Source organism: Prunus persica, chromosome G4 (assembly GCF_000346465.2).
Source record: "Prunus persica cultivar Lovell chromosome G4, Prunus_persica_NCBIv2, whole genome shotgun sequence".
NCBI classification, from domain to species: domain Eukaryota; kingdom Viridiplantae; phylum Streptophyta; class Magnoliopsida; order Rosales; family Rosaceae; genus Prunus; species Prunus persica.
The window spans coordinates 18,631,230-18,644,240 of NC_034012.1; the positions used below are offsets into that span (position 1 = coordinate 18,631,230).

General features: G+C 37.7%; 1 protein-coding gene across 1 annotated transcript; it reads right to left on the reverse strand.

Annotated features, from left to right (window-relative positions):
- Positions 1,217–3,420, reverse strand: LOC18779213 (palmitoyl-monogalactosyldiacylglycerol delta-7 desaturase, chloroplastic). The gene is made up of 5 exons (XM_007213118.2): positions 3,031–3,420; positions 2,771–2,911; positions 2,531–2,674; positions 2,057–2,163; positions 1,217–1,945 (listed from the first exon to the last, which is right to left on the reverse strand). Exons 1-5 carry the CDS (start codon positions 3,316–3,318, stop codon positions 1,726–1,728), a joined length of 900 nt encoding a protein of 299 aa, XP_007213180.2. The 5' UTR covers positions 3,319–3,420; the 3' UTR covers positions 1,217–1,725.

A 13,011-nucleotide genomic window follows, 5' to 3' on the forward strand; every position in this document is an offset into this window, starting at 1 on the left:
TAAAAATCCATGTTTTTCTGCAACTTCCCATCCCCTCCCTCTACTAAGTCTCTCCCCCATTGTCCTCTCTCTCCTCCGTCTAGCCTCTCTCTCTCTCTTTCCCTCTGCCCTCTCCCTCTGTTCTCTCTCCCCCTCTACTCTCCCTCTGTCCTCCCTCTGCTCTCCCTCTCGCTTATATAGTCCAAAAGTTAATTAGCTTTCTCTATTTTTGATTGAAAAATTATATCAAAAGTTTGTTTGATATAATAGACAATAAATAGTTTTTTATTAAGAAAAATCCTTTGCAAACAGCAAATTTGCTATCAAAATCTCATTCTCCTTAATGACTTCTTCCACGCCTGTTCAACTAAAATGCTTATAGGTCACAGCTTTAAAAGATATCGACTATTTTATTGGTTGCAGCAGAGGAGAGGGGGGGGGGGGCGCATAGAGGGCAGAGGGGGAGAGACGTAGTAGATGGAGGGGGATGGGAAGTTGCAGAAAAAAATGGACATTCATTAAAAAAAAAATTTATTTAATCCACATGTCACAATGTGATTGGACATATCGGCTCTACTTATCTTCCACGTCTCACTTAACAGAATTTCTAAAGAACAGGGACCATTTGTGATTAAAAAAAAAACTAACGTTAAGGACTATTAATGTCATAAAAAATGCTCAAGGACCATTTGTGACAATTTCGTAAATCTAAAGGACCATTTGTGATAAAAAGCCTTTTTCAAAATACATAATTTGTCATCTAACTTTAACACCATCCAATTTTTCATCAATTTTAAAGGGTATTTTAGTCTTTTCATTTTCAAAGATAAAAAAGAGAGAAAAAAGAGACCTCTCTCTCCCTTTCTCCCCTACCGGCCCCCAAAACACATCGCACAGGACACCCCTCCCCCATTCCTCTTCTCTCTCTCTTAGCATGTATTAATTTTTTTGCGGTGTTCATTGAGCATGTATTAATTTTTTGCGGTGTTCATTAAGCATGTATGAAATTTTCAAACACATGAAACTACTTAAGCTTCCCATCCAAAATCCAACATCCTTCTTGTCTTCATAGTTTCATTAACTTACGCCATTGTGTTTCTGTTGAAGGATCTAAAGTTTGCTTGGTCACTATTTGTCATGTAGGCTACCGAATTGTTAGTTTGGTAGTTGTCCTTCCACAAATTTCAATATGCAAATGGGAAAATTCTAAAAAGAAAAAATAAGAAGAAAAAGGTGGAGAGAGAAGGAGGAAGGGGAAGAGGGAAGAGGAATGGAGGAAGGGGCTGTAAAGAGGAATGAGGAATGGATTTCAAGGTGGGCGGGGTTGATTGGAGCTGTTGGTGGAGCATAGGGGATGGGAGAAAGTGAGATTTTTTTTTTTTTGTGGGAATTTTAATTGTTTAAAAGATATACAATTGTTTTTATAATGATTTTTTCATTTTTTAAAATACTCTTAAAAATAGAAAGACTAAAATACCCTTAAAAATATTGATGTTACGAAAATCATCTATATGTTATCGTTTTGTATGAATTATGCTAGTTAATGGTTTTGGATATATATATATATATATATATATATGGCTTTTATGAAGTAACTTGTACATTAGGTACATAAAGATATAATAGTGTAAAAGAACAATATGCGCCCTCAATGATTAAACTTTATCTGTCACATAACATCACGTAGCAGATTAAACTTCTTTATTTTTTCTGTCTTTGGCGGATAGGAGGCAAACGTTTTGAACCCTAATTCCCAGCAGCCGTGACTTTATTGTGTAGAGCTTTTCTTCGCTTTTGGGCCTCAGTTGGAGTTTTCACATTTGTTGCCAATCCAATTGCTTGTAAAAATCTTATCACATACCAAGTAACATCAATCTGCCACCATTCAAAACCTTGTCGAGCTGAGAAATCAAAAGCATGGTGATTGTTGTGCCATCCTTCTCCAAGTGCAAACAATCCCAACCACCTACACGTACAGTTGAAAAATATATACATTTAATGTCTCTCATCAGGATTCAGGATTCAGGAAGGAGAACATATAATAATATCCCAACTTCCATATTTATTCAAAATGTACCAATTGTTCCTTGACATATCACCAGTGAGATATACTTGTTTTCCCCAAATGTGACCAGCTGAATTTACCAACAAAGTACTATGGAAAACGCATACCATCCTCACCCCCTGCAATGAAACTTTAATAGGTATTATAATTAATTTGAATTACACATATATATGTAATCCTGCTTTGATCTTTATGACAAACTTTTTACTAAGCATGTTTAATTAATTAATGGGAATAATAAGGAAGAGGTACGAGAATGAAAGAATGAGAATCGGATCAACTACACTCTCCCAGTTGATCCGAGATTCTTGATTTTTTGTGTATTTGATCAAGAATTTAAATAAGGGAAGTCAAGAATGAAAATCATTTTGTTTCTTCTTATTCTCGTTACTTAAAAGTAAACATGCCATACATTCTGTATTGTTTTATGACTTTATGAGAATCATAATTAACTTAAAAAGATAACAAGACAGGAAGCAATCTCACCAGTCCCCATGCCAGGAAGGGAAATCCACCCACGACATATAGTAAACTTCCAAGTAGAACAATAGAATGCAGAAGAAAAGTGCGATGAAGAAACCTATAGAAGGGTTGCCTTTTCAAATCTTCAACGTTCTTCAGTCCTCCATACTGCAAAAGTTTTTCCATTTAGAACTTGAACAAAATTGTAGTGTAAGCAAATATATTTGTTCTTGAAAGAGAGAGAGTAGGGTATGTTTTTTTCACTTTTCCAAACCGAGAGCCGCTATCGAGGATCCAACCCATGTGACTAAACCAAAAACCTTGAAGGGGGCTATGAACATCTTTCTCAGTATCAGTAAACTGGTGGTGATACCGGTGTGAGCTCACCCATTCTATTGGACTTCCCTGCAAAATCAAACAAGCAAACACAAATATTATACTGCCTGTGTACAAACCAAATAAAAAATATATAGCCATGAAAATAAAAATAAACAGCGTACCAAAATATGTTGCTAAACGTATACCTGAAGTGAGAGAACCCCGAAGTAGGCAAACAAGTACTCGAGCCATTTCGGAATACGAAAGCTCTTGTGAGCAAGATTTCTATGGAAAGACAAAGTCACTCCTAAACCCGTCACAAGATAGAGAGCACAGGCCACCCAAAAGGCAGGCCAGGTGAAATGAAACGGCGCCATCACACAAAGGCAATGAAGACTGAAAAACACAACTGCAGTGACTATGTCTAGTAAATTCCATTTCCTTCCCCAGAATTCTCCGCAGGGAGTCATCACAATATTGACCATAAGCCCCATCGATGCTATCTATGGCTTCAATATTTTGCTTATGTTGTATCTTCTGCACGCTGCCACTGGCATTCTTATATAGACGTACGTTGTATGAAAATTATTGTGTTTGGAAATAAGTTGGCCGCCCATATCATATCAGTGAAGCAATTTATAAATTCGTTGCTTAGTTGTCAGCATACGGTTGGTGATACATAAATAGGAACAGGATTTCTTTAGCACTCTAGTTTGGCAATTAATTTGTGCATTAATTGGATTTTCAGTTGTGTGAATTTGAAAAAAAAAAAAAGCATTCGTATCGAACTTGACTTCTGAAGCAATTTGTATTCAATATCAATTGCTTTAGGCCCCGTTTAGTTCACGAGAAAGGAGACTTGGGAATGAGAAATCAATTGCTTTCCCATGTTTGATAATATCAATTGCTTTAGGGTTGAAGAGGACTATGTACATCTTTCTCAAATAATATTTTAGATTAATTTGAAGTTATTTGCATTGATACCCCTAAGGGTTTTGGTATTTTTATTACAAAACCTTGAGACATGTGCTATAAGTATAATCAGGGCCGGTTCATTGATTTTAAATGTCCCGTATGGATTTTAATGTACATATGTATTTATGGAGCCGATCCATGGTGCATTACTCGGCAATGGTGGTTGATAGATCGGTAACTTCAAAAATTACTAGAGCAGGATCATCTTTATACCCTACGTCACGTGTTGCCCTATATGGTGGGGTTTTGTTTTTATGCTTCATTAATTTTATCCTTAACTGTCTGGAAAAATCTAGAGAAGGTCGTACAAGTCTAAAATGCATGCACCGCTTTGTTTAAATGAAACATGAAATAAGTAGTTACTTGTTATTTTCACTATCATTTCCCAAACCATGTGCAATTTCAAGAAAACATGGGCTGGCCATGCTTTGGACACGAGTTGAAGTCAATGAACTTATGCCACATGTCACCTCCAGCCACCCTCGATTTGTGCACTTGCAAGACTGGAATTTTGACCTTCAAATGAAAAAGCCTCAAACAATAACCATTACACCAACTTTGTTTTTGTAATATTTATTATGTAACGCAATATTTATTATGTAACCATGTGCAATTTCAAGAAAAAACATGGCCTATATACCATGCTTTGCACATATAGGGATGGCATAAATTCCCGTTGGGGCAAGGATTCAACGAGTATTTGGCCCTAATGGAAGAAGATTTCGGTGCAAAATGGAAATTGGGTATGGGGATCTTCAAATTTAAAAAATTCTCATCGGGTATAGGGCAGGGATAGTATTGACATCCCTCTCCCCGAACCTGACCCGATACTTATATGGTTATTTTTAAATAATAAATATATAATATAATATTTTGTTACCCTAGCATCTTCTTTGCACCGCCAAACCCAAGCCATTCAAATTCACACATCCAAATCCAAATCCAAATCTGAGGTAAGTTCTGCAAATTTTTTCGTTGCTAAGTGAGCTGAAGTTTCTGCTTTCGAGAAGAGAAGTGTTATAAATTAACTTGCCAGCTTGGGTAATTTGCTTAAAGCTCAAAAGTTGCTGTTAGTAATAGTGATTTATGATTGATGTTGGTAGTAGCTTAGATTCCACCTTTATATACATAACTGGAAATTTTAGTTCAAAAGAAAAATTTGCATCAATGAATAAACCAACAATGCTAGCGTTTAGTTTTCTTTCTTTTTTTATTAGACAACAGCATTCCGTTAAGGATAAAGATTATGCCTATTAGACTGCAAGTTCCTAACTTTGATTTTGATTTGGCTTATGTTCAGTTTCAAGTTCTTGCACATGGACATTCAAAGTAAGAGAGGTTAGGTTATACCAAAAAAAAAAAAAAGGGGATTCGGGGGCGGGTTTGGGGGATAGTCACCCGACGGGGACGGGGACGGAGACGGGGATTCCCCAAAACCTCTTAAACAGGGATGGAGTCAAGGATAGGGGCGGGGATGGTATTGCCATACACGGCCCTACCCGACCTATTGCCATCCCTATGCACACATGAGTTGAATTTCTTGTATTCGAAAATCGACTGCTTGTACAAATTTTTGAAAGTTTACTATGTTAGTCATATGGTGGCAGAGTCAAGATTTCATGTTTGAAGGGGCCTCTCACAAAATATAAATAATAGGGTAAATTTCACTTTACTACCCTCAAGTTTCCCAAAATTCTGACTTTGATACCCAAAGTCTTTTTTCTTCTCGCTCTCATTCTCAATGTTTACTTTCATTACAAATTTCATACCTCCGTCTGTGTTGCCGTCAGAACTTTTGTTAAATGCTGACGTGTCCTTGGTGTGGCCCACCACTCATCACCAACGTGGCTCAAAAGGGTCCCAAACTTTATAAACTCCTGCCAAAAAAGCTTACAAGGTAAAGTGAACCACCCTCGGAGGGACACGTGTCCATCTGTCACATTAATTAATAAAAATTAATTAATTTTTAAATAAAAGAGGAAATGGTTGATTTATCTGTTGGGAAAAACTGAAACCCATCTATCATTTAGCTGAAACTAACCCTAAATGCCGAAATAAAAAAATTGAACGTCATTGAATCAAAGGTCCCTTCTTTTCATCAGGTTTCGAAAGGCATCTAACGAGAGGAATGCCCAGTATGCAAGTCTTCCATACCTCAGTCATGTCTTCCATGTCAGGGATGTGTGAGTTCGAAAGGGGAAGGTCGGTGAATGGCTACTATGGACTGAGGACGAAGAGATTCACTTCTTGGACTGATGCGAACCCTGGTAGGAGGTTTGATGTTTGTGGAAAAGTATGTTGTAACTTTGGTGAGCCACTTCCCTGTTTTTCCTTAATAATCTTGATGTTCAATAATATGTACTGTCTATGTTTGCAGAAGAATGATAGATGCAGATTCTAGGAGTGATTTGATGACGAGGACACCCCACGGAAGCAGAAGTTGATAGCTAGGCTGCTTAAGAGGATTCGAAAAATGGAGAATGAGATTGTGACCTTTCAAGCAAGGAAGAGGAAGCTCTGGTTTTTTTTGGTTGTATCTTGGATGCTGCTTGTTGCTTTGATGATTAAAGGGAAATAGGTCATTTAAGGATCATGGTCAGTCCTTTATGTAATGGGAAGTTGTTGATTTAGTTAGTGTTTCTATTTAGTAATCATATGTAATGGCAAGTTGCTGTAACGAAATGTAATGGCAAGTTGCTGTAACGAAATGTAATGGCAAGTTGCTGAAACGAAATGTAATGGCAAGGTGATGAGTGGTGGGCCACACCAAGGACACGTCATGGTTTAACGGAGGTCCTGACGGCAACATGGACGGAGGTATGAAATTGATAATAAAAGTAAACGTTGGGAATGAGAGTGAGGAAAAAAACCTTTGGGCATCAAAGTTAGAATTTTGGGAAACTTGCGGATAGTAAAGTGAAATTTACCCTAAATAATAAAAAGGAGCTTTGGTTTATAGTCACTATAGAGTTTCCTATTGTGATAGATAGGAAACTAATTTCACATAATTTAGTTGAGGTGAACGACCAAAAAGTATGGTGTAATTTTACAATAATGTAATTTAAAAAATTCAAAATGACACACAATGCCACTCCTTTTATATTTTAACAAATTTATTTGAAGTCGATAAACTTATGCCACATGTCTAGCAATTCACCGCCTCTAGCCGCCGTCCGGCCACCTCCTCCTTGCGCCATCCGACCACCCTCGCTAGCTAGTCACACCACCACCTCCAGCACCCTTTATTGACCCTAAAAAAATGAAAAAACATTTGTGCACTTGCAAGACTCAAACCTTAACCCTCAAACATAACTACCACCAACCTTGTTTTGTAAAGCTTTAGTTTTAAAACACAATATAGTTTACTAATTTGGAAGATAGTAATACAATTTCATCTAATTAGCATAAGGTCAAAGACCAAAATGTAGTATCTAATTTTACAAAAATACCATTAAAAAATATCAAAACTACACACAATGCCACTCTTTCTAAGGCAAGCATGCTATGCCACATGTCCATATCTAGCCACCGCCACTGGCCACCACCTCCGGCCACCACCACCGGCCACCACCGCTGGCCACCACCCGCTACCGGTCACCACCGCCACCCACCACCAGTTGCCGGCTATCACCCGCCGGCCATCACCCGCCAGCACTCCCTGCTGCCACCGCCCCCCGCCATCTGCTGGGGACCAACTCCGTTGCCCTTTATTCACCTTTTAAAAAAAGATTTTGTGTCACTAAAGGGACTCGAACCTTGACCCTCAAACGAGAAAGGCTCACTCACAAACCACTACACCAAACTTGATTTTTTGAATATTTATTCAGTTCTACAATATTTATATAAACAATCAATGGTTTAAAAAAAAAAAATTCATTTCAACACATATTCACACAATAATTGCAAATAAAAACAGAAACTGCAACAAAAATAAAATGTAAATATAAATTATGTTTTAAAAAAAAAACGAAAACAACTACAAAAACAAAAATTAATTTTATAGAAGCAAAATGGAGGAACCAAGATGAAAGTACTAAAATGGAAACTGCGATGCAGAAACAGAAACGACAATGTAGAAGCAGAAACTGCAATACAAAAATGGAACTTGCAATGCTAAGTTTGGGCAAAAATGCTCAGCTCTATAATTAAACAAAACAAAACAATATTTTTTTTTATTCATGACATGTTGGTAAAATACATGCTGGTAAAATACTTTGTTGATGACGGGACTAGTCCCAAACGAAACGGCCCGGCGAACCCGTCCTGTTCCACCCCTCAGCCGCTGCCATTCGTCGGAAAACGGAGAGAAACAATCGGTTTTCACCCAAACTTTCTGGAGCTCGTTCCAGTGATTTCGGCCACCAATTACTTCGATCTAGGTATGCCTTTTCATCCTCTCAATGTGTTCTAGCTAATGGTTGGGTTGATTAGGATCAATTTTTACATTTTGAAACTCAAATTACCGCTTAAAGTTTGATAAATTTTCGGCTCGCGTTTTCAGCAAGTTCCGGTCACTTTTTGGCCAAAGAACAAAAGTTGCTCCACCTGTTGTTTTGAACATGTAGGTATAGGTCTTGACTGACGGTTCAGAGATTTTTTGGTCACCGAAATTTCTCTGAGCACCCACACGCTACCGGGGCGTGTGGCGGCGCGTGGGCACTATTTGGGTGACCCATTCGGTATTAAAATAATCCCCCTGTCGTCCCGAGCATGACAATATGCTCGAATTTGAATTTGGTTATCGTTTGACAGTCGATCAAATTACACATATTAGCCGTTATCCGAATTCGATACGTTCCAACCGTTGGATCTACTTCATTTTCAAATTGTTGATCTAGGCACTTCTAGGATCATGTAGGAATTCGCGGATCGTGAATCAGAGTTCCGAATACTTCGATTCAATAATTCAAAGTTTAAGATAAACGGTAACCGTCCGATTGTTTGATCGCGAGCAATCCGACCGCTCGATCAAGACCAAATTGCAGAACGTGTTTAGTAGACTTGGCTAAACCTGTCGGAACTTTCGGATCGGAAATCAGAGGTCGTGGGCCCGCAGGCCCCTTTAACCAATATGGGAAGTTTGATACCTCAGTTGACTGAGAGTCTTTCGGGGTAGTTTCATCCTTCGATGAGTACTAGAACGATCTTATAAACGAGGCTTGACTGTCATGTGAATTATTTTGATTATGTTTGGATTATGAGAATATGTTATAATATTTTATGGTATTATTGGGTATGATTTTGATATTTGAAGGTTATGCGATATTGGAAGTTATGTGATCTCTAGGGGTTATTATTTAACATTATTTATTATTATTATTAAAGTATATGACTGAGTGATATTGGGTTACTTATGAAAGTCTATTGTTTTAATTGTGGAATATAGTATTTTATGGAAATTATATGTAAACAAGTGTAGATTATTATTTGAATTACTTTGGGGTCTCGACGGGTGTACGAGATTATGTTATGAGATTATCAGACTTTAATTTGATATTGAGGTTTGTGAATATTTTTGGATCTTTATGAATTTTATGCTTGAGAAGGGATTTTGGTTACCCATTTAAGAATTGATTTTTGGGAAGTTGAAAAAGAGATTTGGAAAATGGGTTTGTGAAAGCGGATTTGCGGAATAAGAGAAATTTTATGATAAGTTTCGGAATATGGTTTTCAAACCCACCACAGGAATACCCCCAGTTGCCTTTGGAACAGTCTAGTTATTTATGAAAATCCCCCACGAGTTTCTAGGACGCCTAAATCGTGTAGTGCGAGGATATGCCTTCTCGAGTTGACTACATGTCCCCCAAGTTCTGGAAGGATGTGCGTTCTCGGACTGATCATACATGGTACCTAGAATTGACGCAATATTAATGGATTTGACAGATTGTGAATGGGGTACACCTAGGTGGAGAGTAATTGAGATGTTTAAACTAAAATTGATGGTTTTATCTTGATATTTATTGGTAAAAGCTTTAGTACATATTTTCAAATAAATGTATGAGACAAGGATTGTGGGTTTTTTAAGTTTTAAAGAGTTTATACAATTCATAACTATTTTCTTGAGTGATGAGTTTGTTGTTACATGAGGAAGATGGAAGCATGTTTTATTTAAATTGTTGATATTGACATTTAGGTTTCACGTGGTCAGTGCTATTTTAATAATTTTTTCGTTTTCCTACTGATCTGTAATAAGTAATTAAATATTTATTTGTATATACTTGTATGAGATGAGTGGAAGATTGTTCTGAAATCAATAGCCCTTGCTTGAGTTTCAGCAGATTGATTTGAATTACTTATAAGGGTTATTCGATTTTATTTGATTAAGTACCTATGTATACTTATAATTTATGTTGAAAGTTGAAGAAATGAATAGTTTTGTTCTTCATTTGCGTATTTGAGTTTTATGTGAGTTTTGAAGGAAAGATTAAAAGTGTTTTATGAGCTTGTTTGTTTATATATATAATTTACCCAAGTAAAATATAAATTGATTTATGGGTTTGAGGAAATTCTTTGAGTAGCGTATTTATGTGCAAGTATGAACTGCTTTGAGAATTGGGAAAGTTGGAAAGCATTGCTTTAGAGTTTGTGAATATTATTGAGCATATCACTAACATGAGAACTTGGAATTGATTTGCAAATCACATTGAAAAATAACAGTTGATCAAGATTTACAAGTGCAAATATAAAAAAGAGAAAGAACTACGTATGGCTTAATCCCTTGGTAAGCGTACGTAGGCAACCTATAGTTACTAGGTGCAACCACAAGATCAAGTGACAGGACACGACCCAAATTCCATTTTGGAATCTAAGCCGAACCTTGTGTGTGTCTGGCACTTGGCGGATGCCGGGTACAAATGACCGAATTGCCCTTCTAACTAGAAACCAGTTTTCCTTACGTTTGGCTTCTGCCGAAAATTCGGCAGAGTCTCCTCTGTAAATTGATTATTTCCCAAAATTTCCACATGTCAAACAAGCATATAAATATAACCCAACTGTTCAGCATGCATTAAATTATATCCAAGAAATCAAGCATCATATCATTCTGGCCTTAGGCCTCAAAAAATACTTTGGAACTCTAAAACAATACTTTGCAACTTCCCAATACTCGTAACAGTCATATACTAATTATAGATAAGCCATATACTGAACTCCCTATATTTTAGTTTAAGAACATCTCAAAACTAAAATTCTCTCCAGCTAGGCGTACCCTCATTCCTGATCCGTCAATTCCATCGTCGCATGCCACAGAGACACCAAGTCTATTCGAGCCGCAATCCTCGCAGGCCTCGGATCTCCAAGTCTATCTGAGCCTCAATCCTCGCAGGCCTCAGGGGACCATTGGTCAGCTTGAGCCGTATTCCTCGCACCACATGATTCAGGGGTCCCTGAAATACATGGGGCATTATTTATAAATGACACTGTTTCAAAGCAACTAGGGGGTACCCTTGTGGTGGGTTTGAAAAACCATATCCCAAACTTATATCAATCCTTTCCCTTTATTTTACAATCCATTTCCCAACCTTTATATCAACTTTCTGATAAATTGATTCTCAACTATACTTCAAATATATATGCACAATTTAGCAATCTATAAATAACTATCTATACTCAATTTGTAACATGACCCAAATAACTCATTCTCGGTCAGAACTCGTTTACATGGTCATTTTAACACTTCTCAAAGGATATAACTGCCTTGGAAGACCCACGATTAACCGAGGGGTCAAACCGCATAAACTTGGTCAACCGGTCCAGTGGGGCCCACGACCTTTTGATCACAAATCCAGGAGTTCCTATAGGTTCAACACACTCTTCTAAACTTTCCCTACAAGTTTGGTTTGAATCAGACGGTCGGATTGAGCACGATCGCATGATCGGACGATTACTCTTTATCTTACCCTAAGGTTAGCGATTTTGGAGTATTTGGGACTCCGATTCACGATACGTCAAATCCTATCTAAGAAATACAAGGTACAACATACGTGAATTTGGGTTTGATCCAACGGTCCAAACATATCGAACCTGGAAATGCACAATAGGTGAAATTCGTTTGAGGCTCAAATGGTATCCGAATTGGAATCCAAGCTCACCTACGCGCTTGTGACAACTAGGGAATCCTTTCAGGATGAAGTGTAGCTCCACCATACTACCCACGCATCGCCACACGCACTGGCAGTGCGTGGGTGGCTTGATAAATTTCCGGTGGCCGGAAAAACTCCAACCCGCCAGCCAAGCTTCCTACCCCAAGTTTAGAACATCGATTGGAGCCACTTTTATTCTTGGACATACCCTGAAAAATGACCGAAAGTGGCCGGAATTTCAATTCAAAATTCGACCGAACTTTGATCAAATCCTACCCAACCATCAGCTAGAGCTTAAAGAATAGGTGAGAAACCGTACTTGGTTCGATGGAGAAGCTCACCGGAAACATTGTGGCGACGCCGGGAAAAATCGGAGAAAACCAGTCGTCACCGCCAGTAGGATTTGAGTCTTTCGACCGGGAAAACTGGTGGGTCTTGACAATGAGGCCGAGTCGGTTCGAACAAGACTAGGGCCGGCCCTTGCCGTGACATGAGCAGAGAGAATCAAAGATACAGAGATCGGAGTCGAGAGAAATCTGGTTTTTAAAAACCAACTTTGAAAAATTACGATTTTACCCATACTTGAATTTTGATGGTATCTCTCTCGTTACAACTTGGATTTGAGCCCACTACATGTCTACGGACTCATCTCGATGTGCTCTACGCAATGGTACAATTGAAATTCCCAAATTCCTTCCCTGTCAAAAAGTCAACTTTTGACCTAATAAAATATTCTATGGGCAAAATAGTCTTTCATCTGAATAAATTAAAAATTAAAAATTTATTTAGGACCGGGTTGTTACGTCAAGTGCTGAAAAATTGTTCAGTTAGGTCATAATGGAATTTGAGAAAGTATTCACATTATTCTAAGAGTTGAGTTCAGATTCAGATGGTATGATGATTTATTTGATATAAGGAGGCCTGAGGCCATTCAAAGTTATTTGTCTGATGCATGCTGAACAATTGGAATTCAATTTTCAATATTATATGTATAATTACAAGTGGAAAATTATTGGGAAATTTCCATTTTACATGGGAGACTTTACAGTTTTTTCAGTAGAGGTCAAGCCATAAAAGAATTTTTTTATTTTTTTATTTTTTATAGTTTTAGTTAGAAGGGCAATTTGGTCA